Source organism: Polypterus senegalus, chromosome 8, assembly GCF_016835505.1.
Source record: "Polypterus senegalus isolate Bchr_013 chromosome 8, ASM1683550v1, whole genome shotgun sequence".
Lineage (NCBI taxonomy): Eukaryota > Metazoa > Chordata > Cladistia > Polypteriformes > Polypteridae > Polypterus > Polypterus senegalus.
In genome coordinates, this window is record NC_053161.1 from 60,509,228 (window position 1) to 60,536,659 (window position 27,432).

The 27,432-nt window shown below is 39.0% G+C and overlaps 1 protein-coding gene across 1 annotated transcript in view; it reads right to left on the minus strand.

The window, feature by feature from the left end:
• The window catches only part of LOC120533973 (V-type proton ATPase subunit S1-like), a 65,208-nt gene that overhangs the window by 17,243 nt on the left and 20,533 nt on the right, over window positions 1-27,432 (minus strand). Inside the window, exons 5-6 of the mRNA XM_039761144.1 lie at window positions 26,741-26,781; window positions 18,610-18,695 (exon numbers count right to left, since the gene is read on the minus strand). Coding sequence (XP_039617078.1) covers window positions 18,610-18,695; window positions 26,741-26,781 — 127 coding nt within the window. The remainder of the gene's footprint in view (window positions 1-18,609; window positions 18,696-26,740; window positions 26,782-27,432) is intronic.

Consider the following 27,432-nt stretch of genomic DNA (forward strand, 5'->3'; position numbering starts at 1 on the left):
GCTGTTCCGTTATTTCACCAAGTAATTATTTCCATTTGTTTGCGCTAATGTGATCTTTACTATGATTTTTTGGAGACTTTTGAATTTTAGTACTTTCATTATCTCTAACCTGCTGTGCATGTGTATCGCGCCAACATTTTTGAACCTCTTTTCGATGCTCTAGTTTGCCATCTATTCTTTGTCTTGTATTTCTGGCCCCGGGACGTGGTTAAATCTCTTGCCACAAAGTATTGTCTCGCGGGACTTGAAAGTATCTCTCTGAAATAGTCACATCTCGTCCCAGGATTTTTTTATATAAGAGAGATTACTATGTATTTCAAATTATTACTATCTATTCACTTACCTGTTACTTCTATATTTATTTACTAGCCAACCCGCGGCGTATCAGGCCGCTTTTTAAATGATTTTTAAGCACAGAGGAAAAAATAAACATTTGAAAAATCTGTAATTTAATAAACCACCAAGAAAAGTAACATTGCAACAATGTACGTTACGAAACAACATACAATTGTCCGTGACTGAAAACCGGAGGAGCGCCTTCTCCTTCCAAAGTGAAGGACGGGGTTGAACGGCGCTCGTTCAGTACGCACTGCCCGCTTATGTGCCCGCCCCCAACTCCCTACCTGAGTCGCTTTTGTCTGTGTACAGTCCACACGCACCTGTGACTCACGTTGACTGTTAATTTTCCAAACACCGCCTCAGTCGGTTTCCACGTTGACTTTTCATTGTTCTTTGCGGTTCTGGGTGCTTTTTTATATATAATCCACCAAGTCACCTGACCGGGGGGTGGGATGGGGTTACAAAGGGCAGGAACGTAATCAGTACGAGCGTATGACCCGCACGTACTGGGAATTTCTCGTTCGTGGGGAACAATCGCAAGCCACGGTCTCCATCACGAATGGGGTTCAACGGCTTACCCACACCGGGTAGACACACGTTGTTCCATTCAGTGTAGCGCGCATGCAGTACCGGACATGCAAGTGCATCACAGACCTGTTAATGCTCAATCTCACGTGGCTGAAAGCCACTTGTCCCTCTAAGAATTTGGACGCCGACCGCTGTTGGGTCGTGTAACTATTTAGCAGCCGGGAGTCTCGTTCGTTTTCGGAAATAAGCATCCAAATCACTCCACTAAGTAAGAACTGCCATGCACCACCACCCACAGAATAAAATACAGAATCGTCCCGTATTTGAGAATGAAATTGCGCGTCCCGTGGTCTTGGCCTCCAAGGGATGTGGACCCCGCTGCAGTATGCATCCCTTATTTTTTTGTATTAAAAGTGGTAACCGTACCTGTGACTCACGTAGACTTTTCATTGCTTTGTGCGGTTTTGGCTGCCTTTCTATATATAATCCACGAAGACACCCGACCACGGTGGGAGGGGGGGTGTGTACAAAGTGCAGGAGCATCTAAGAAGACGCATGTTTGTCGCGGATGCGAATTGCTGTATGTAGCGTGTAAAACAGTTTGCTATGAGCAACAGTTTCATCAATGACATTTCTCCAAAAAAACCCGACTGACAGAAACAAACAGTTACCTGAAGCAGGAATTTCTATAACATTGAAAGAAGTGTTGTTTCCATGAAATACATTTGAAGCGGCAGCCATGGAGGGCAAAAGAATAGTCAACGTGGCTCACAGCTGGGTTTGGACCGGAGCGCAGACCAAAGCAAGTGAGTATGTGTTTGATGAGCTGTTTGATTTGGCAGGGCAGTGGTCTGAGGTGCGTTCCTGAGCACGTGGGAGGAGGGGTAGAGTTTGTGGGCGGGGCTTCGTTGTTCCTTTCGCATGGTTTTTCATGGTGGACGCGGTTGGTGTCGAAACCGAAAAGAATAATGAAAAGTCAACGTGGCTTAGACGTGCATGTGGACTCCTAGCACAGACAAAAGGGGCTAACTGGGTGGTCGGTGAGTTTTTGCGTCCGGGCACATGGGTAGGCAGTGTGAATGCGTAGAGAGCGAGGGTAGACGCGGGCGGTGAAAAGGAGTGTAGGTGGGCAGGAAAAGCGTCTTCCGTGTTCCTGCAGGAGCATCTAAGAAGACGCATGTTTGTCGCGGATGCGAATTGCTGTATGTAGCGTGTAAAACAGTTTGCTATGGTGCAAGCGGTCATGCGTTGTAACTGAAAACTCGTAGACTGCTTACTTCATTGTGTTTTAACCTCAGTTGTAAATGATCGTTTTAAAGATCCCATGAGATACCCCTCGCAAACCGTTTCACACGCTGCATATGGTGATTCACCTCCGCGAGAAACATGCCTCTATGAACAGTCAACGTAGCTCGGAGGTGCATGACATGAACATGGCATTAACCTGACCTGCACCGCATGTGGCCTCCATGACAGACGAATATAAATGACGCCACTTTTTCTGTGTCCTCGCGTCCGACTTGGTGGGCGTGGCCCTGCGAGTTGTCATCATATCCAATGGTCTTGGAGTTGGTGGGCGTGGCTCCTTCCTGCGTGCGCCATAGGTGTCTCACTTGTCAGCGGCTTAGTGAATCCACGCCCCTTCCGGCGTGCTTTTCATGGTTGTCTTGCCTTAGTGAATTATATATATAGATAGTTTAGTATAGGTCTTTACCTGTCTTGCAGTTGTCTATGTGTTTATTTATATGTGGCACTGTGGTCATGGGGAATGTTATTTCGTGTCACTGTATTCTGCAATACAGTGTATGGATGGAATGACAATAAAGCCACCTAACTTAACTTAATATGCATTTTCAGTCATTTTGGTATGAATGAAAATACTTTTATAAACTAAGTTAAAATGGTAGTGTGAACAGAGATCATTTTTGTTTTAAATGAAATTGCAGTAGTGTGGATGTAGCCTAAGTGTAGCAGTCAAAGAAAACTGTCATTTCTAATCTTAACATTTTCTGAACTCATGTGTTCTAGTATGCACTGATGACCTGACCTCCATTAACTCATTTCAGTTTAAAATGGCTCTATCTGGTATGGACTGAGTGAATGGCAGCAGATGGCAGGTCGGGGGTCAAGGGATGAGCTGTTTAAGCAACATCAAATTCAAGAAGTAACAGACGCACACCAGACTATCAGAAACTCTATATGAACATAGGAATTTTGTAATCCTAGACCCAAATGAAAGCACCTCCTATTTTTTTATGGAAGCAATTTTTAAATACTGTCAAGTATATCTTACACAAACATAAAACTGATTAAAGAAGTACTGAGATTACCTGAATGTTGTAGTTTATGCACTGCATTTATTTAACAAAATATAAAATTACTAGAAAAAAACTACCAGCACTTTCAATAACTCTTGTAATCACTTCACTAAAAGCCTATATGTAAAGAATTTCATGTTGGAACTGGAAAACAGATACAACAGGGCACTAAGGGATAAGAATGAGGACTTACAAAATCCCTACTAAAAGAAGAAAGTAAGACAAAACAAAAACAATATACAATTATTAAAACACGAGAAATAACACAGGAGATGCATACGAAGGGCTGGTTTATACTTCATGCACAAAATGCTTAAGCACAAACATCATGGCTACCACACATTCCCAGCATTCTTTTGATGTGTCTTCTGAGCACATTGTCAGAAATTAACACAACACATGTGTGAGTAGCAGTACCAGAAAATATGGGAGGCGTGTGTGTTCAAGTTTTGGTATGTGATGTCAGCATCGTTGTTTACTATCAACATGTGATGGCAAGCCGCAATGCAGCTCCAACAGGATAAATCTGTGTGCTTCGATGTTTGATGAATGGTTCAGTGCGGTGAAGCAAATCATCAGACTTAAATGCTGACATGTAAATGTATTCATGGTGCTTTTCTTCATCCATTTCTCATGTAGGCAATACAAGCATCACATATTTCCCATTGTAATGATGAGATACATTTAAAAGTCTCACATACCATCTTCTGTGTAGCTGCTGACATCTTTTTTTTGTACCTTTGTAACAGCATCAGAATGCAAAGAATTTTTATCTTTAACATCTGTCTTCACTCAACTTACAACAGAGTGAAACTGGATGTTGTTTTCTCACTGTGATGATTTCTCACTCTGCCACTCTGGTGGAATCCTCCAGATTAATTACTTTAAGTACACATACAAGTATAGATAGTACACTGCTTGCATAGCAGAAGCGTCCTCAAGCGAACACGTTGTGCATGCATTAAGTACTGTATATCCTCGGCCTAACTCCTGCTGAATATTGATAAGAAAAACAGTAGTGGGTGGTTTTTGGTTGTTTGGTTTCAAGTTCACACGCTCAATAGGAGGCAGCACTATGCTTTACCACAGCTATGAGTTATAAAGGACAGTCTGTGGGTTGTCTGGCTATTTTAAAGGTGAATTGGAAATTATTACTGCAGGATCACCTTGGGTTCATCTAGGAGGGCCAGAAGGTATTTCTAACCTTTTGTTTTACCTAATTGTGATCCCTGTCTGTCCTTTTAAAGCCCCATCTAGTCCATGCTTGAGTGTACTTGTTGTCTGGTGGTGAATCAGGGTAATAGTTCAACAGGAAGGAGGAAGAGGAGGTTGAAGGTTCAAAGAGAGAATGAGAGGTGTGTAGTACAACTGGCATTGCTCAGTGTGTCACTTAAGTTGGTGAGTGAGCCACCCAATGCACTGCAGTGACAGGGTGACTAAAAAATATAGGCTGCCCAAGAGAGGCATCATGGTGCATTTGTGACTCCTTCTGTTAATCCTTCCCTTGTGTTCTTTATTTACGACAAAGACCACTTATTTAATACTCTAGGCTTAATTACTGTTCACTCTTGGATGTAAGAATCTCGCTTATCTTCCATATAAATTGAGTATAATAGTTTCAGATACTGCATGCCTCTTACCAAAAACCCTGACACACTGACCTCTGAATCTTTCAACTGCAAACATGATGCATTGTAAATATCTGGAGGTATTTATGAAACTGCATTGTTGAGTTAATGAATAGATTTTTGAAGAATGCACACACCATCTCTACTATGTTAATTACATTGAAGGAAAAGCCAAAAAAAAATGTTTTGGACCTTGAACGTTATTCTCCTCGGAAATAAAAATAAACCTTATGACCATGGAACACATTTGAAAATGCAGTAAAGCAACACATTGATCAGCACTTTAAAAAGATTAGCCAAACAGAGATGGAACATTACCTTTTATAAAAAAAGGCTGTAAATATTTAGTTCAACAGATCTATCATGGGTTATAATTTAAATGTATGGTTAGCCACAGACTGCTGAATATTTCATTTTTATTTATTTCCTTTAATTTTCTACTTTGATTTATTGACCCCTGCTTGCAACAATGAGGAGGAAGACATGAATGAGGAAGACAAATGGAGAGTTAGTGGTGTTCAAAAAACAATTTCAATTAATCAGAAGACACTACTAGGTAATGCCAGTGAGTACTTTAAGGATAATCAGTGTAAGAAGATGTAGGTTTAGATGTCTTTGCTAATGTCTGCTCTGCTTCTTCCCCTTTCTTACTTCTACTGTTACTGCAGGATCCTTTTTCAGTTTTTTTTATTGAGGTTTTTGAAAGTTTCAACTGAATGAGAACAATTTAATCATCTATTCTGTCTGATGTTTCATGTAGTGGATTGACCTTTATATTGCTGGAATTGCTTTCTTCCAGGAAACCAGAACTGATATTGACAGTTCATGAGAGTCTGTTATTATAGAAAACTAGATGGCCAGCTAACGACAGCAGTGGTAAGGTTATAGGCCTCGATCCAAACAAGTGAAAAGCATGGCTGGAGAAGACAGATATGTTGATGTTCTAATTGTATAGAGCAGCCTGTGAAATAATTAATGTTTTTTAAAGGTTTTAATTTTTGAATGGCAGGCAAGTAGGCCCGATTGCCAAAACATTATCTATATTTCAATAGAGTGTTAAAAGATTGTTCCTGAAATTCTCCTTGTTAATTTTTTTATTTATGGTTAACTTAAAAAACAAACTTTAGATGATTTTCACATGCAGAACTCACATTTAAATAACATTCCTACTGAGATGTCACACAGGGCCATGTAGGTTTGGATTTTTTTTCTCCCTAAATAATAAAAACTATCATTTAAAAACTGCATTTTGTGTTTACTTGTGTTATATTTGACTAATGGTTAAATGTGTTTGATGATCAGAAACATTTTGTGTGACAAACATGCAAAAGAATAAGAAATCAGGAAGGGGGCAAATAGTTTTTCACACCACTGTATCTGACCTGATCTGATTATTGAATACTAGCTCTTCTATCCATCAGCCAAAATGGGCTGAAATCTAAGTAATCAACCACAATATGTTTGCAGTGCACCATCCATTGGAATGTATTTTTGCAATGCATGTAGTAATAAAATGCATTGTATTTGTCATTCCAACAGATGCTGCATTATAAAAAAATTGTAGTAATAAAATGTATTGCTACAAATAATTGTGATGCCCCATCTGTTGAAATTAAATAGATATAGCAACCATACAGACACCCATTTATCCTTTTATTAAGGTGGATAACAAAGTTCAAGACTCAGGTGTTTTGAGGAACAAAAAAAAAAAAAGGACAAGGCAAAAATGACAGGTAAAAAGTTAGAGAAGTCACTTAGGCTGCCAGATTAAGAGTAAAGGTACAGAGGAGTGTGCTGTAATTGCCATTACCAAGAAGGAGCAGAAACAATTGACCCAAAGCATTGTGACAAATTATATAGTTGCTTACAAGACATTACCTGCTCTGAAGCTAGTCTGGCACTTTATAGCAAATCTCTATTCAGCTTTTTCTGAAACTTTCTTATTAGGATTATCCTGTGATAAGAGAGGTTTATGGCATTCTGAATAAATAAATAAACCGAGAGTACCAGAGCGTGCAACTCGAAGGTTGACTGGGGTGCTTAGCTGATCGCACATTTGTGTGTAAATGTGAGCGGGTCAGTCAGGTGCTTTATTCACATCGCAGAGTAGGTGGAGGATAGCACCTGCACCCAATCAGATCTACATAAGGAGCCTGCAAGGCAGAGAGGGAGAGATCAGATCAAAGAATCAAAAAAGATGAGATGAGAAAGAACAGAAAAGAGAACAGAGGTTAAGGAAGGGCTGGCAGAGCTTGTGTCATGAAGAATGTAGGCATGTGGTCGGGAGTATGTACTAGGCCTGCGCTTGAGTGTGGGGCTGGAAAAGGGGCTCTCCTTAGAGTTACGCAGAGGAGTAGGTGCAGCCCTTTCATGCAGCATCCATCTCTTGATGACGGAGATCTGAGAGGGTTTCAGCGGGGGAGTCCTATAGATTTATTAAATGACTGCACCTGTCGGTGGGTACCTCCTCATGCTACAAAGTCCTGATGGGATAAAGTGAGGAGACGGCAAATATTAGGAAGAGGCTTTGGGGCTCGAGTCTGTTTTTAGAAGAAGAAACCTGCGTGGGATTTTAACCTCATTTTATTGGATGTTTATTGTTCAATAATTCACTGCATTTTAACCTCCATGTTCTGTTTTGATTTTATGGATCCATTATTTATTGAAATTTTTTTTTTCAATTTTGCACTGCACTTTGGACACTGTTTGGCTTTAATGAAAGCACCCAACAGTTTGCACCAACCCCTTGCTGTATGTATGTGTCCTCATTTGCCTGACTTATCCTTGGGTATGTTATAGACGGTTCCAGGTTCAGGTGGCTCCCCAAAGCAACCAGGGAACATGGAACGAACACTGATTGTCACAAGTCCTTGCTGCTTCATCTGAATTTCTTTGTTTTTACTTGTCATAACATTTGAAAGACATCAGAATTAATTGCTATAATATATTCTCATCTAGTTTCCTTTGTAAAATATCTCAGCATCATAATTGGTATGTAAAATATAAGTTGCAGGTGTAATAGGGTGACCACTGAGTGTAAGTACTGCAAACATCAGATGGCTTTGTGAGCAGCAAAAGTGTCAGTTTAAGATTTTGGAATGTTAGGATGAAAATAAATTGACATGTCAGTGTAACATTAGAGGTTCCACCAGGGTTGATGCATCCCATACAGTGTAGTGATAATGTGTCCCAGATATCTGTTAGATGGGGAGCCCAGCTCTGGTTAGTGGAAACGGTGACCAGATTGGAAACATATACAGGGTGGTCCAGATCTAATTATGCAATTATGAAAAGGCGAACACATCACACCTGCTGTTCAACTGACAACCATCTCTACGCCATTTTGGAATGCAGGGCAGGTGCTGCCATCTATCGGCAACAAAAAAAATTTTTTGTGAATTCTCTATGTAATAAACTTAATAAGTTATAGCATAATGAAAATTGCATAATTGGATCTGGACCACCCTGTACTTTGCCTCTGGACACTAAGAAGATCATGCTGTTCCTCCAAGGTAGTCAGCTGTCTTTAAATCATAGCTTTTTAAGAACAGAATCATAGGGTGAATTGCTTTAACATGGACTTAGTTTTACAGAGGCCTATACTAATCCAAGTATGGAACCTGCCTGGTACTTAAAATTACCTTCTAGTCATGTGGTCAGTGAGCTTGAAGTTTGGAATGGAGTGAGAGGCAAGAGATTTACTAGCAGAAGGAAGAGGACTCAAAGTGATGAAGAGAAAGATACTGGACATGAAGAAGTGAGAGTTTGGTGTTGGTACTGCGATGGGCAAGTGGGTATGCCAACCTACTGATTAGGTAGTAGTTTAAGACCTGTTTTTCAGACCTAGTGATGGACAGTAGGTTTGTTGTTTTATTCCTATATTAAAATGTACTTTGTGTTGTACTTTTATATCCCTTCTTTCTGTGTAAACTGTATATGTAGCCCTGACTGGACCAAGAAATTGAACACTGAAGTCATTCTAAAGGGTCCAAGAAACACATTATCTATCTTGTACATTAGAGTAAAAAAAGTAGGCACCATATGCAATAAGAGGATTACTGTTTGGTGTGCCTACTACCTACTGTAAATGTTAAGGAGCAAATTACCAATTCACTTACAACTGAAGAGGAGCCTCACCATTAAATTACTTTAAGCTTGACTTCTCCAGACTTACACTTTGCCCAGACAGATATAGATATAAATTAACTCACTGCCTGTTACAGTGGCATAGCTAGAGTTCGTGCCGCTTGGGGCGGGGCAGTGCTTCAATTTGCCGCCCTCCAACATATTTGAATATGTTAGCCTACTTAAATAGAAAATGAAAATGACATATAGAGAAAAATTAAGATACATTTTGCATAAATGTATTCATATAGAGAGAAAAAACAATAATTTTTCACATATAATTATTTATAACCATCAACTAGACAAGAATATCATATAGACACACTGATAAGCCATGTTCTAATTATTAGTTTAATATAAATACGCTGCGAAAACCAGAACAAGTGTAGTGTACAAGTGATAGGTGGGGATGTTTTCTGCACAGAGGACGAGCGCATTCAGATTGATAACAAAAAAAAAATTATAAATTGCAAATTAGTTGTTTATCTTCCTAGAAATTATTATCGGTGTAATGTTGATGTTTATTTTTGTGATTGCCTCATAAATTTCAACTGCTGTGTCTGATGCCGTCACAGAAGGACAGTCTGAAAATGATTTTTGAAGCATTTGTGGCTAAAAATGAGAGAATTTTACTTTTTTCATTCATGAGTGATATTTTTTCCGAACCCTGCTGCTTACACAAGAATTGTACTGAGCCTTTTGGCCAATAATGTCGCCCTTTAAAATGTGCTGCCTGGGGTGGACCACCCCCTCTGCCCGTCCCTAGCCTGTTAGACTTCTCTTAGCTGCTGTATAGTGTGCTATCTGGGTGAGGACAGTGGGGAGTTCACTGATTCAAATTTGTTATTACATATTGGTTTACCTACACCTGATTATAACTGCTGTATTATTTGTCACTTTTCAAAAGTACCATCTTTATCTACTCTTGTGACAATTCTGATAAAAAGTCTACTAGTAAAGACATTATTTGTAATTTAATTTAATGTCATGAAAGAGCTTATTAATAAATACCATATAAAACAGTACATTGTACACAACTCATCGACATGCTAATATCTTCTCTACATCGGATCCCACTTATTAGGGATGCTGCTTGTCAGTGGACTGTCTTGGTCACAGATTTTGACTTTATCCTCAACTCAGACTCTACTGGGGCCTCATGTATAACGCCGTGCGTAGAATTCGCACTATAACATGACGTAAGCACAAAGGCCAAAATGTGCTTACGCACGGAAAAATCCAGATGCAGGAATCTGTGCGTACTCCAACTTCCGCGTTCTTCCACTACATAAATCCCGGTTAGCGTGAAAAGTAATGCTCATGCATGCGTGTGCTGTCCTGCCCAAACTCCTCCCAAAATTACGTCTCTTTCAATATGCAAATGAATAAGCTCAACGTTCTGTGAAAAGACAATGGGAAAAGCACGGGGGAAAATATAAGAATTTCAGCGAATACCAAGTGGAGGCAAAGGAAAATCATACTATTTGTTGATTAAAACAGTGGAATAAACAACAAAAGGAAGTTGATGGAGTGACATAGTGCGTCGGAGAAACTCGAAAGCTCAAGTTCACAAAGTCACAGAGTGCCAAAATACAAAAGAAGTTACATATCAAAGTCGCCGTGAAAAGGCGAGTTGTAGTCCACTGTCTGAACTTATTAGGGTACAGACAAAAAAAAATAGGCACACAATAGGAAAAAAGCACGAAATGTCAACTTTAATCTCGAAATTTCCACTTTAATCGCGTAGTTTATTTTCTCATTAAAGTAGAACATCATAAACTTCATCTTAAAATCATTTAATTTACTAGTTTCTCAAATCCCATTGTAACTAAAGTAGCACGTTAAATGCTTTGTTTTGTATTTAATCTTCAATGTGCTCTATGTGTGTGATTCACTATGTGCTTTCGTTCTTTCTCTTTCTCCGACAGGACACAGAATCCATTACATTCGTGATATTACAGCCCTCTGAATAATTAAAATACTGAGATGTATACGTGATATCATTTTCATGATGATTGGAATGAAAGCATGTTATTAAACATGGGAACACGATGGTGCAGTGATTGTTCATGTCTCACACAAGATGCTTGCTGTGCAATGCGCGACCTTCGATGAAACAATTTATTGTAGCAGTACTGTCTCTTTCAAACGTACTAACCTCCAATTCCTGTCCTTACTTTTCTTTCCCCAAATACCCAGTCACCACACAATCAGCTCTGTAATAGACGTTAAGCCATCTGTAAGCTTACAATGACAATTCTTCAGAACTTTTAAGGAACATTGAAATATCTTCATAGTATGTGTTTAATTATTCTATCTATCTATCCTTCCAGTGTCGCACCAGCCTGAGCACAGCGCACAAGGCAGGAAAAATACGTGAACTTGCTAGCGCTGTGGCACCGTGTCCTCACATGTTTACTTATTAACAATACAGATTATTTAAATGAAGTTAAAGTTTTATCTGTATAATATAATCAACATATTTTGCTGCATTTCATCTTAAAAAGAGCTTCATTTGTCTTTAGACCTGCCTGCTCTTTGTTTCCTTCATGTTATTTCAAGTTCAAGTTTCCTGTCACATGCAAGGAAAGGCATTAAAGGTGGAGTGGTGGCTCTGTGGCTAAATGATTTGGACTGGTATCTGGAAGGTTGCTGGTTGAAATCCTGATACTGCCAAAATGGATTCTACTACATTGGGCCTGGTAATCTCCTGCCTTACAGACGGAGTCGCTACTGGAATAAAATACTATCCATCCATCCATTATCCAACCTGCTATATCCTAACTACAGGGTCATGGGGGGTCTGCCGGAGCTAATCCCAGTCAACATAGGACGCAAGGCAGGAAAAAAACCCCGGGCAGGGCGTCAGCCCACCGCAGAGAATAAAATGCTATTCTTCTATTATATTGTATAAATATTATTTATTATTGCATGGAAAACTAAATGAAAAGATTATAACATAAATGTGGTTATTATACAAATACAAACTAAATTATTCGGAACACTGGAAATGAGCATGGTATTATAAATCATATAAAAGATATAATGTAATGTTTAAAAAAATGCAATTACTTAAGATTATAACATATATAATATTAAAAACATTTTAAGTTCATTAATTAATTACATGTATAGTACTTTTCTAATCTATTCAAAGTGCTTTACGCAGACAGTGGGGAGCCACTTCAATGATCACCGATTTGTAGTATCCACGTACAAGATGCAATGGCAGCCTTTCTTGCACCAGTATGCTCACAACACATTAGTTATTTAGGTGGTGAAGGGGTGATAACAGCTAACAGTTAACAGCTTAGAGACAGGGGATTATTAGGAGCCAGACAGGATGAGGCTGTGAATGACAATTTAGCCTGGATATCAGGATAAACCTATGTTTTTGGAAAGATGCTAAGAGATCATTTATGACCTCAGATAGTTAGCACATTGATTGTACATCTTATCCAAAGGATAGTGCCTTTATTACAGCACAGTGTCCTTGTCACTGCACTGGGGCATTGGGACCCACACACAAGGTAAGCGCCTCCTGGTGGTCTCACCAACACCACTTCCAGCAGCAACCCGTCTTTCCTGGATGGTCTCCCATCCAAGTAGTGGCTGAACCCAAACATGCTTCGCTTCAGGTGGATTGGATTACCTGTCCTGAAGTACTGGTGGTATGGCTGCTGGCCGAACCGTATGAACTACTGTATTTTCACATGATTTGTTGACCATCTTGGAGCTAATCTTGTGCTGCCTATTGTTAATATTATTCGATTTGCTCAATTTACACAATTTGATTGGTAGAATATTCTAAAAGATATTGCATCAGAGATGATTATACAACATAAGCAGTTTTTTGGTATGGTTGAGGGCAATTTCCACTTTTTTAATGGATAAATAATGAATACGAGGTGAGACACAAAAATAACCGGATTAGTAAAAAAAAATATTTATTGATGAATTACAGCATTCTAAACATTGTCACCTTCTACAGTATATACTCCCTCTTCCGATCTCTACACCGCTCCATATGTATCTTCCATTGATTGAAACAGTGCTGGAAGTCTTCTTACTTGAGACTGTTCAACAGGCTTGCCATTTCTGTGTTCATTTCATCCATTGAAAAAAAAATGTGTTCCCCCTCAGGTCACTTTTGATTATCTGGAACAACTAAAAATCTCAGGGAGATAAATCGGGCAAATAGGGAGGATGATCAAGGACAGGAATGTTTTTGTCAGTCAAAAACTGCTTTACGGAAAAAGCATTGTGCACAGGAGCATTGTCTTGGTGAAGCACTCACCCCTCCTCTCGACCTGGCCGTTGAACGTCTTCCACATTTTCTTGTCCTTCCTTGAAATGTTTGTGGCACTCAAAAATTTGAGTGCGAGACAAACTGTTATCACTGTACACTGTTTTTATCATTTCATAAGTTTTTGTGGCCATTTTATTAAATTTCGCAAGAAATTTGATGTTGATTCGCTGTTCAATTTTTTCACCTGACATTACAGCGGCAACTCATGTAGCGATTGTTGTGCAAACATACTGACTGGGTTTATTCCCAGGATATACCTAGCCGGTCGGCAGTTTGAGAGGGCAATATAGTTCTTTGATTCACATTCGGCTGACCTCCAGCCTCAAGCCCAGTCCGGTTATTTTTATGTCTCACCTCGTATTACTTGAAATCTATGAAAATCAAATTGCTAGCTTTTTTCCAGGAAAAGAACATGTATGATTTGTTTAATTTAGTATCATGAATTTTAATTTACTGCTACTTCAGTGCTGATCATATTTGCCCTGAATGAATACTCCAATTAATTAAGAGTCTGCATGAATGTGGGGCTAATTTAAAGTGTGCTGCCCACTTCAGATAAATACATATACCCACACACGGCCATCTATTTTCCAAGGCTAATTAGTGACTCCAACTCCAATTGGCATGTGAGTGGAGTTATGCATGTGTTATGGCCATGTGATAGATTGATGCTTTTGTGATGGATGTGTGCTTTTCACACACGTGCGAATAGGAGTCAACCAAAGGGCTTGAATAATGGCAATTCCACATCCGACCAGGGGGTGGCGGGGTGCACTAACTGTCTCTCCCGATCCCTTCCAGACCATTCTGGGGAAATCTCACAGGGTTCCGGTGCCTTGGGTGATGTCACTGCCAGTTCTGGCACCTGAGCTAACATCACTTCCAGTCCCACCTCTTATGACAGCACTTCCAGTTCAGCCTCTGATGATGTCATTTCCCCCACTGGCCTTTAAAGCTGCCTGTATTCGTCAGTTCTGTTTTGGACTCAGTTGTGTAAACAATGCTCTGTTCTACTAAAAGCCTTTCTGCAGGTAAAGGACATTATACGGGTGGCTGCCCCAAACCTTTACGAATGTCTAAGTGTCGTTCTTGTCACATGCTAAATTTGGATTTAGTAGAATTATAAAATGACTACATGAAGCCTTTTTCCTGCCAAACTTGAAACCCATGTCTCAAGCACTAACACCAATTCAAGTTGTGAGCTGCTGATTAAACTGACTTTGATGTTTGTGAATAAAATGGATACCTAATGGAAACACATGCATAGGTGCAGAGGACCAGCAAACACTAGTGTCAAAACCAATGGTCACTTTGGAGTCCAAATGATGTTGTGGTGACGTCACTACCCACTCTACCATCATGAAGACATGTGTCTATAGAAGTGGGTCTGTACTGTCCATACTTACAGCATATTTACAGTGTAGCACATGACATGACAAGATCTACCCCTGTCTACGACTTAAGCTTACATGCTTGTACATTCAAGCCTCCACTTGGAGTGAAAAGGATGGTCACATAGCTTGCTTAAGTAAATGAAGGATAGCTGCAGACCCTCTTCCTTAGTGTGTGGTTTAATTGTGCTGTACTCACCTAATATAGTTTGTTCACCTTTTTATTTTCTCGTTAAATGCTATATAAAGTTTAACCAAAAACAATGTAGAGAGTATTATGCTAGCATGGAAAAATGAGAGAAAGAAATAAATTGAAGGCTCATTTGATCATTAAACATGACCTTTGCGATGCTTTACCAAATTAAGTAGAAAAGAATGCCATGTTCAGCAACATTTGAAGTAATGTCTTAACAAATGAATTACCACACTGGACTAAACATATTTTAAAAATGCAAGCCTATTTATTTTTCTGCGTACATTTTGAAGGTGATGGCCACAACTACTGATTTTGTTTTGTTTTATAAGCAGCTATTTGTTAAAACTAGTAGAACATTAAGGACTGATCATGTGACTTAATATTTCACTGTTGTGTGTACAGTTGCTTCTTGAATTTGATGTTGCTTAAATAACTCATCCCTTGACCCTGACCTTCCCTCTACTGCCATTCACTCAGTCTATACCAGACAGAAGCAGTTTAAACTGAAATCAGCAAACAGAATGCTGATCATTAGGAAATAGCAGAACACATAAGTTAAAGAAGTCTTAATTAAGATTAGAAAGGTTCCATTTTCTTTGACTGTAAAATCTAATCTTTGAAATGTACAATCCAGATGCTTATCAATTTGATGATCTGTATGCGTTAAGAGCACCGAAGTCAGCCCAACATACACAACAGTCAAAAATGTTAAAAATAAAGAATTGTGGTGCTCTGATGACACACGACTAAAGTGGAAGGAGATGTTTGACTGAATTAAAGTTTAATAAAAGAGTTTAAATTTGAACTGTACCATATATAAGTACTCCCAGGAAAAAACAAAAGGAGTGTGTCTGATCACATCAAAGAAACACACAGAAATAAACAGCATGGTATTGTAAACTGAAAGCTAATCAAATTAATGGCAATTCAACAAAAACAAGACTGGTTAACAAAACTGAACTGAAACACCATTTGATTTGTAATTGTCTTGAATACTTTGGTTCCTTTAGGTGTGCTAGAGAACGTATCTGTCTGACTTCAACAGCAATATTGGGGAGTAAACCAGAGGTGTGGCAAACCAAAGATTTCTTTAATGTAATATTTCAATAAAGTTGAAATGTACATAAACTTTTGATGGATTTCAGCAGTAATATTATGGCTCATTGCCATTACATTGTGTGCTATTAGGCATGCAAGTCTCATGCTGTAAAACATTTTGCTGTTTAATACTTCTGTTAATTGACATTCAATCAGTATGCTCAATATAAGGAACTGCATCTACAATAGCATTTGTTTCCGATTCCAAATTGGTTTGCTGCAAATACAAATTTGCCCATCTCTGTTATTTAGTGCTTTGACCTTAGCTTCTGCCAGACTATTCTTTTGGTTTGCCTTTTAATCTCCACCACTCAATTTGCTTCCCTGTCTCAGTCGCACTTTAACAGAAGGGCTGTCAGGGTCAGGTTTCAGTTTTAGGATTTGCTCAGACACAAATGCAACATTGCAGATTTACAACAGACTTACAGTAGCTTTACTATGCTGGCAAGGAACCACTAAGGCCTGACGTGGAAAAAAGGCCTGAATTTGTGCGTATATTCTTAGATTTGTTTAGGTATACATCCATTTTTAAAACTGTTTAATTCAGTTCAGTACAGAAAAATACATAAATACATCCAAACATCCATTTTCTAACCCCGTTCATGAAGAGCAGAGTTGCAGGAGTCTATCCCAACTAGCATCAGGTACAAGGCAGGAAGAAGCCCTGGACAGGGCCCAGCCTATCACAAGGAGAACAGACACACACACACATATCAGAGGTCAGCTTAGCATTGCCAATCCACCTAACCTGCCTGTCATTGGACAGTGGGAGGAAAACGGAGCACCGAGAGGAAACCCACTCAGACATGGGGAGCACCCAGGACTTAAACTCCAGTCTTCTTGTTGCAGGCAATCTGAGGCATTGTGTTGCAACATAAATGTATAATACACAGAATTAAAATGCTATAGATTGACATTTTATTTGATATCTCTCTATTGTAATAAAAAAATTCTGGGATAAAACAAGACTTTTTAGCTTGGGACAATACGTGACTTTTTCAGAGAGATATTTTCATGAGACTTTGTACCAAGAGATTTAACCATGCCTGGGGCTGGAAATAAAAGACAAAGAATAGATGACAAAGTAGAACATCATAAAGAATTCAAAAACATTGGCGCAATACACATGCAGAGCAGGTTAGAGATCATGAAAGTACTAAAATTCGAAAGTCTCAATAAAATGATACTAAAGATCGCATTAGCGCAAACAAACGGAAATTATTACACAGTGAAATAACAGAACAACGAAAAGAGATTGAACATATTGTTTGGATTTAAACTTTTAAGTCAGAGACTTGTAGATCATCTAATTTGTGTTGCCATCAGGGACAAGTAGTGTTTCTTCCCAATGAAGAGGCCTATCCGCAAGAATGAAAAGATTTGTTGATTGGTGAAAGTGAAATCCACATATGTGAGTGGCAGAGATGCAAAACGGTTGGCACATAGTGCAGGCCGGAGGGGGGTGCTGTGTTGGCGAGTGAAGCGAGCAGGGGGCGGAGCCCCCTAGTATGGTAATATAGTAAGAGTTATTAGGTGCAACATTGGTGTTGTGATTAGCACTGCTCCTGCCTCATGGGTCCAGTGTCCTGGGCTTCAAATCCATGCCCAGATATTGTTGGTGCTGGACTTTGCATGTCCTTCTCATGTTTGCATGAGTTTTTCCCCAGTTCCCTTCCAATATCTCACAAGATGTGGTTAGTTTAGATGGTGACTCCAAACTGGCTCCAACATGTGTGTCTGAGCATGAGTGTGTGTATGTATGTACCTGGTAAAGGACTGAAACCCTTGTTCTACCTTGCATTCATTGCTGACTTGATAGGCTATGACGCCCCACAGTGCTGAAGCAGAGTAAGATGTTTTAAGCATGTATGTACAAGTATATGGAGAGTTATCTGGACAATAGCTTACAGGATAATAAAGATTATAAATAGTATGATCAAAAATATTTAAGTTCAAGTAATAATTGGAAAATGTATAAAGACAACATAATACATCATCCTCAAACTAGCTTAATTTAAGTCAGCATTGCAGGGTGCCAGACCCTATCCTGTCTGCATTGGGGGTAGGGCAGGATAGAGACTGCCAGTCCATCACAGAGACCACTCAAGTGCACCCACACTCACACTCATACTCAGCCAGTTACGAACCAACTAATGTGCATGTCTTTGGGATGGGGTAGAAAAGGGGTCACACTTTAGCTTGGGTATCTATTATAAACCAAATGTTTACAGGCCATAAATATTTTTGAGCTTTTATCAATAAATCATTATCAGTACAAATAAAAGAAAAATTGTTACTTCCATTTTAAATTATGTTACAAAAAGCTGGTTATAATATGTTCTATAACATGCATACTGTTCATAGCTGCTTGTAATGGATACCTCGACTCAAGTATTAGCAGAAAAGAGCAAATTGTTTTTATTAAGAATTTGAAGTGCTTTATAGAAACATATATCCTATGCAGTCTTAGCTTTGGTTTACAACAACCATATCTAATGAATGGATGGTGGTCTTCCAGCCCATCAGTGTCAGAGGTCATCCTCTCAGTGTAAACACTCCCAACATGTTTTTAAAACTTCTGAAAATGATACTAATCCATCAGATTTTTCCCCTTAAATTAATTTGCAGCCCAGAACTGGATAAAAACATTTTAAAAATGTTATGTTATTTTACTTACCACAGAGGGCTGAGACGCTGTAAACATTGCAGTATACTGAATTCCACTTGCTTGCAGAAGTGATATGAAATCTTTCATTATATGATCTGAAACATAAAATGAGTAATCCATACATTAGTTTTTCATTTTCATTTTTCAGCGCTTACATCTGTCAGAAACAAACTGTTGTCAAGCAATTTAGTGGAAGTTAAATTACACAACAAACAAATTGTCTTAAAAATGAACTAAAATGGACTGAAAAAAAATTGATATTTGTTATTCAGTTGTGTTTTTATTAATATAGAAAGTGTACAGTATAGCTAGAGAGGGGCACCAGTGCTGTAAAACTATTGGTTGGTCTTTGAATTCTTGGGCGAAAAACTGGCCTTCTGTTTTCTGTTCACACAGACGTAATGCCAAACAGGATGAATATCACAAATACAAAGCTGGCAGAGAAAAAGCCTTAACATGGAGACAGCACGGATGACAGGTCCAGCAAGGCTGCTCATGTGGGTGTGTGTGTGTGGCTTGTAACCCTGCAGTTCGCTATTCGGGTTTTACATGGGTGTGTTTCAAGTTTGTGTTTTGGCCTTGGCCATTGTTGCACTCCTTCTCTTTTCTTGTTCTCTCTTACTACATTTCTTTAAATCTCTTCTATAATACTGGTCAATCATTCCGAATATGAATTCTCAGTTCTTCTGTGAGATGGAGTCCACTTTCTGCTCCAAAGGGTTATGTTCCAGAGAAATGTTCCGAGATTTACAGTGCCTATAAAAAGTATTCAACCCCTTGGACGTTTTTACAGCTTATCTTTATGCAACGTTGAATCACAGCAGATTTAATTTGGCTATTTTGACATTGATTAACAGGAAAAGACTCCTTAATGTCAAAGTGAAAACAGATATATACAAAGTGGCCTAAATTAACTACAGATTTAAAACATACAATAATTGACAGCTTTAAATCATCACTGGTGTGACCAATTACTTTTAGAAATTACATAATATGTTCCATAATTGGAGTATAAATGCAACTGTATATGGAAGGTCAAGTGTCGGCCAGTCAGTTTCATGGCATAACAACCTACACAATGAAGACAAAGGGACACTCCAGGCAACTCTGTGAAAAGGTTAATGAAAAGCACATGTTAGGGGTAGGAGACAAGAAAAAATCCAAGTCACTGAACAACCCTTAGAGTCCAGGTTAATCAATCATTAACAAATGAAAAAAGTGTGACACAGCTGTAAATCTAACTGGAGGAAGTCATATAAAAAATGAGTGACTGTGCATGAAGTAGAGTAGTGTGTACCAAGAGACCTATGATAACTCTGAAGAAGTTAAAAGCTACAGCAGCTGAGATTGGACAGCCTGTACATACAACAACTGTTTCCTGTGCTTCACCGGCTGCAAATTTATAGTAGAATGCCAAAGAGAAAAAAACAAAGGCTAGAGTTTGCCAGAAGGCACTTGGGAGATTCTGAAATCATCTGGAATAAGGTTCTATGGTGTGATGAAACCAAAATTAAACTTTTTGACTAAATGAAAAACACTGCACATTATCACAAGCATACTGTCCCCACAGTGAAGCGTGGTGGTGGCAGCAATATGCTGTGGGGATGATTCTCTGAAGCAGGCCCTGTAAAGTTTGTAGGCTAGAAGGTAAAGTGATGACTGGACTTCAGAAGTGCAGTTCACTCTTGATGAACATGAAACCTGACAGAGTTTAAACAGTTTGGCTAGGAAGAATGGGGAAAAACTGTAGTGTTCAGATGTGCAGAAAGTGATAGAGGCCTTTGCACACAGACTCAAGGCTGTCGTGGCTGTCAACAGTGAATCTACTAAAAACAGAATAATTATGCAATCAATAATTATTTTATGTTTTTATTTCTAATTCATTAAGATCACTTTGGCAGAGTTCTGTTTCCACTTTTGCATTCTGTAACTTGAATTAAGGAGCATTCCTCTGGAACATAACACTCCTTAAACAGGATACAGTATATCTATCTGTATAGATTATAGATGGAAACAATTTAAATCAAAACCTTTCTGTTATCTCCCTTCATTTGTCTGAAACTGTACCTTCTAGTAGTGTTTTAGGTATGTGTGGCAGATATTCATCATCTCCTAATATTTTACTAGATGGAATTTCCTAGGGGCCAGTAGTGCTGATCAGAATGATAATATGATAAGAATCATTTGCTATAGGTACCCTTAGGTTAAGGGACAGAATTAGTGAACTGGTTTTCTTAGTGCAGTTTTGTCAGTTTTCTTGAAAGTTTAGTGCAGCTGTTGGTTTACCGAGATGTTTTCAGGAGAGGATGCTGGGACAGAAATTAAACAGTAATGTCAATAACTGCTTTAACACATTTGAATTATTGATGTTTCAAGGACCGTGACATAACTGTGAGGATTGCACACTAGTAAAGCACATTTTATTTATTGGAATCATGGCCAACTGATCTGTATGCTGTTGTGTCCTTATAAGCAGTAGTAGACACCTTTCAAAGAAACACAGGACAAGTTAAAATTGTTCTTACAATTTAGTTAATCATTCATTGAATATCTGACTAGCCTGTTAATCTCTCCTTTTAATTTTCTTTAATAACTGCCCTTTTCCCTACTTTGGTCTTTCTCTCTTTCCCAATCTTCTGGCTTAATTTCTCCTTCTCTCAAAAAAATTGTTTGAAATTAAATTATGTATCTTTTCCTTTTGCAGATGCAAGCTGCATTCTCCTCTAAAATCTACATGTAAATCATACACTGATCAGCCGCAACATTAAAATCATCTGCCTATTATCCATTGGCCATCAAAATAGCTCTGACCCGTCTCAGCATGGACTTCACAAGACCTCTGAAGGTGTCTTGTGATATCTGGAATGAAGATATTAGCAACAAATCCTGTAAGCTGCCAGGTAGAGCCTCCATGGACCAGACATGGTTTTCCAGCACATCCCACAGATGCTGGATTGGACTGAGATCTGGGGAATTTGGAGGCCAAGACAACACCTTGAACTCTTTTGTTGTGTTCCTCAAAACAACCTTAAACAGTTTTTGCAGTGTGGTAGGGCACATTATCCTGCTAAAAGAGGCCGCTGCCATTAGGGAATGCTATTGCCAAGGAGGGGTGAATGTGGTCTACAACAATTTTAGTTAGGTGGGACATGTCAAAGTAACATCCACATCAATGCCAGGACCCAAGGTTTCCCAAAAGAACATTTTTCAGAAAATTATACTGCCTATATCAGCTTGCCTTCTTCCCCTTGTGCATCCTGCTTTCCCAGGTAAACAATTGACACACACACACTCAGCCATCTATATGCTTTAAAAGAAAACATCATTCATCAGAAAAGGCCACCTTCTTCCATTGCTCCGTGGTCCAGTTCTGAGGCTCATATGCCCATTGCAGGCACTTTCAAGGGTGGACAGGGGTTAGCATGGACAATCTGACCAGTCTGTGCCTATGCAGAACCAGATTCAGCAAGCTGCGATATACTTTGTGTTCTCATATCCTTCTGTCATGGTCAGCATTAGGTTTTTCAGCAATTTGTGCTACAGTAGCTCTTCTGTTGGATAGGGGAAGGCAGGCCAGCCTTTGCTCCCCACACATTTCAATTTAGCCTTGAGTGGCTATGGCCCTGTCGCTAGTTGACTGGTTGTCCTTCCTTGGAGCAATTTTGGTAGGTAGCAACCACTGAATACGAGGCACACCCCACATGATCAGCTGTTTTGGAGATGCCCTGACCCAGTTGTCTAACCATCACGAATTGGCCCTTGTCAAAGTCACTCAGATGATTCTCCTTCCCATTCTTTCCTGCTACCAACACATCATCTTCAAGAATTGACTGCTACCTAATATATTCCACCCCTTGACAGGTACCACTGTAACGGGATAATCATTGCTATTCACTTCATCCTTCAGATGTCTTAATATTGTATCTAACAAGTGTACAGTGTGTGTGTTTATACGGTATCTATAAACATACAGTAAAAATTATTGTAGTTTAGTATTGGCAGGTTATCTTTTAATGCAATAGCACACAAATTATAGCTACATTCAGAAACCATCACAATGATTACAAAAATTGCAATCAGATTGAATCCCATAACCTGTTCACCACTGATTTGTCTTCCCTACTCTTGAACAAATGAACTCATGCTTGTTAGTTCAGCCGTGGAATCACCTACTGTGCTACGTGTCCCACACCAGTTGCACTCAGGAGGTGGAAGTCACAGTGGGCACCTATTACAGTATTTATGAAAGAGGTAGCTGTCTTCTAGATCTTACATAAAATTGCTTTGTAAATAATACATCTTAAAATATTTCAGCAGTTTGGGAATGATTAGCCATCACAGATGCCTATGAGGAATATGATCTCACATGCAAAACCAATAATTTATTCTGCAATCAGTCATACTGAAAAAAATTTACAGTTTGGATGACTGCTGTGTGGAACATATTACAGCAGAAGTTGAAAGGCACAATTACCTTATGCTTTAGGACCATACTTGTGCTTTACAACACTTAAATCAAAGACTAAAAGAATGAGAATATAGGAAGAGTCTGCAAGAATGTCTAAATTTTTAGGTATCAGACCAGTAAAGGGAGTAAGTATACTGTAGTCAGGCTTGTTTCCACTTAAGGACAGGTAGTATACAGCATAGACCTGTCTCTTGCAATATTAAGGCCATAGGAGTGCAGGAATTCCAGAGTTCTAATTTGCCATTCCTGCACAAAAGCCACTGATGACTGTTAAAAGTACTTCCAGAACTTGATTGCAAGTGAAACCAAGATGGAATTTAAAGCTAAGCAAAACCAGAAAATTGTGCCTGCAGTCAGGAAGAGAACTGAGACAAAGGCTCAGTGGTTGTAAGAAGAAGTAAATTTTATGAGAGACACTGACCAATGAGAAGTTGTTGGTGATATTTGGTGGGTGGGCAAGTAGTTAAGCAACATCACCAGGATGACTGTAGCTCAAGACCATTATATGTAGGCTAGGGGAGGCAACAACATTTTTTTATTATTTTGTTTGTACTTTATGTATACCTTAAATTTCTACTGCAATATTTTTTGAAGTAGAAGATACTGAAATCGAAAGCTAGTTTGGAAATTAAAGGCTTCAAAGTAAATACAGAAAAGACCAAATGATGGGTGTAGATGGGGTCAGTGCATGGTTATGCAATGCATATGGAAGAAGTGTTGGAAGAAACTCAGTCCAATGGATCATTTGTCTGAAGTGGGTTCATAAAAGATGTAGTGTTGTGAAGAGCAGTCTGCAGACTGCAGGTGCTCCTTTGTAGAAAGTGTATGAGAGGTGGCAAAAAATAATGGAGATCTTTTGTAGAAAGTAAGGGAGTTATACTATTTAGGTGGCATGTTGAGTGCAGATTGAGGTGAAGACACAGCAGTGATAGTCAAGTTGAGTGGTGCATGGAGAAAACCATATTCTGACTTTTAAACAAGTCTCTCTGGCATTGAATGGAAAATTTTATGAAAAAACTAGGAGGAGCAGTGTGATCTATGCAAGTGAGGCATGGGTGAGGATAGGTGAAAATGGAGAAATGATAGAAAGAAGTGAGATAAGAATGATCAGAAACTTGTCACACATTGAGAAAAAGATAAGTACATAGTTATGAGAAAGACTTGGTTTGTAAGTTTGTCACCTCAGGAATTTGCCCAGTGCAAAGCCCTCCTTCTCAGCACCTCATACTCTTTAAGGCATCAGTTGTAGGGCTAGTAGATAACAGAGTACCCTTTTACTACAGAGGTAACAATGGGAGTTTTCATTTAACTACATTGGTGAAGAAGAATGTTTTGTAATCCGAAGGCAATGCTGCTACTGTTTCAGGGAGGGCAGGAAGCTGAGTGATGGGCATCATCTTTAGCAAATTCTTGAACAGACACAAATAGTGTTGTGATGTGGTTTTTACTTAGAGATGGAACAAGTGTGATGGGATGGACGAGTGTAGCACAGCTGAGAGACAGTGAGAGCCTATTACTATGTAAGGCATCACTGCAATAAGAAACCCCAAATGGCCATGGTACCAAAAGGAGTTCACTACTTGAAGAGGGCGCTCTGTAATCTGAAGCTCCCAAAGTTTGAGTCCTGTTGGTGTTGTCTCAGGAAGGATGAACAGCTCAGAGGGGTTATCACCTTCAGTGACTTCCTCGTCAAAGACAGGAGATGATAGATTTTGTGCTGAGGAGAAACAGAGTAAGGTGGACTTAAGCCTGTGGATCAAAAGGCAGAGGATGATTAAGTGAAGGGGTGCACCAAAATGAAAGGGAGGAAGATTAAGAAGACATTGTTATAAGCGGAGGCTGATGAAGTGAAAAGAATGAGTCTTCAGGACCACAAAATGTGGTAGAGGGCAACCGACCAAACTGTGTAAACCAAGAAAATGGCCAAAAAATCAGTGATGATGATTTTAATCTGTCTGTCCTTTATACTCTGCGGTGGGCTGGTGCCCGTCCCGGGGTTGTTTCCTGCCTTGCGCCCTGTGTTGCCTGGGATTGGCTTCAGCAGACCCCCGTGACCCTGTAATTAGGATATAGCGGGTTAGATAATGGATGGATGGAAGTCCTTTATACTTCTCCTGTTTTTTTTCCCTTGTGAGCTGTTGTCATAAAAATGTAGCTTGAATCTCCTTGTCATCAGTCTGTATGGAGAGACATGATGAGAATGTACGCAGGAATGCTTTCTGGTTATTTAATGGTAAATGTGTTAGCAGGCATGTTGGAAGGAATACATTTTGTTTCCTGGATTACTTCAGCAGTCTTTTCACTGGGGGAAACATTATATTGTACATGAAACAAAATGAAAGCAAGGTGAGCTTGATGTAAGTTAAAAGTAAGAACAGTTGAGCCTTAGAGAGGAGTAATTATCAGTTGGAGGCAGCATACCATGATGAGAGGAGCCCCACTGTAGCTGCTTGGGGTGATTTATTCATCTCGTTAAATTTTCAATTCACTTGTAATCATCCCTCGCTTGAATGAGTGCATTAGTTACACAGAGAATAAAAAGAATGTTTGTGCATTTATTTTGTAGCTGGCACTTTTATTTGGGAATTATACGAAAATGTGTTGCTGCTCTCCGTGTGATTAACCTAATTTGATTGTCACAAAGGCAGAGTGACAAAAGAGTAACAGAGAACAGGAACACTACTATCTGGAAATGTGACACCCTGGAGGTGCTTATGCAGCGCTCTACAGCCCACTTTGAAGATGGCACAACACTTTGAAGAAGAAGGAAAAAAAAAAGAAAACATCTCCTGAATAATTTTAATTAGTGTAGCAAAGACAGACATTCACAAAGAATGAGGATAATACATTGGACTTATTATTTGTAAAGCTAACCTACACTAGGAAACTAACACTGAAAGTCAGATAATTAGCTCTAGCACACAATAATCGATCTGATGTTTTTTAACAAAGAAAGAAAAAATCTTTGGGGGTTAAATTAAAATTTCATTTAATGTGTTCTATTAGAAATATCCATTGTGCAAAGGCCATTCAAGTAGAAAGTCAAGTTGTTCTTACCATTCAAGCCTTTACAAGGATCTGAGCATTTAAGTACAATGATCTGCGGTCACAAGCAGTAAAAAGCAGCTCTGCGAAATGCCGGGATGGAGCACTGTGATAATTATAAGTTGTTTTGTGAAAGTGCTAGCTGTGAATGATGCCATATCAAACAAAGACTGATTGATTGGCTCTAAAGCTGCTGTGCACTTCTTCTGAGTCATGTACACTGAACAAACACTTCAGCTGTAAAGTGCTTTTTCCTAACACACTGCCGGTTAGGAACAAATTCAAAGCACCCCTTACTGTCATTTGATTAAGCATAAGTGATTTCGGATTGATTTTTGCAATGAGCTAGTCAACTACAACCAAATCTTGACAACCTGTCCATGCCCGAGCAGAAATGAGGATAAATAAAAAAAAGCATCATACTGTCACACATTCTTCATTAACAGACCTCAGTGTCGCAGGCCTCACACATATTGATTTTACGTTTCTGCACAGAGTGCCATCATGGGAATAATGGCACTGAGTAAATCACACCAATTAGATCGGCATTTCTTATTTTAGATTGTAAAAGATTAGTGAATTATGGCCATGGCACTTTAAATTAAGGTGTGATTGATTTGGACTCACCATTTTTTGCTAGGGCGTCTGCATTTAAAACAGGAGCAATGCTGAAAGAAAATACAAAGAATTTAAAATCTTAAAGTAATGCATGATTTTGAAAAAAATAAATAAAAGGTAATAAAATACACCATGCAGGTAACAGCCATTTGTAAACTTATCAATACATTGGATGAAATGAAAATGTGCCGTAAGAGAGTGTATGCAGTGAGAACTTAGGCAGTGCTTTACGCTGCAGTAAAGATGCTATTTGCAACAGTCCTGATAGAGCGAGGAAACACCTTAAAAGAATGAAAATGTCCACTTAGAGCCCCCCAAACCTCCTAAGGGTGCACAATCTGAGATTTTTGACTGTCAGTATTTGCATCCAATGTGTGATAGTCAATACAGAAACAGCAATCAACTTACAATATAAGCCATCAAAATATTCGGAGGACAAACTTAATTTGAGGCTTCAAACATCTATGGTGCATATATGGACAAATGTAGTCAACTGATGGGTGATATAAAACCAACTACATCATAAAAGGAGATAAAAATTCTTTAACGTAATAAAATGGCACAAGTTTTGTATTGATTATATGTGGACTCCAATAGCATTCCTTGGCTAAAATAAAATAAATGGTCTTTCTTTTATACTGCCATTAAACAAAAAAGAGCAGAATCTTTGTGACTATGATTTAATATGCTCATACAGTGTA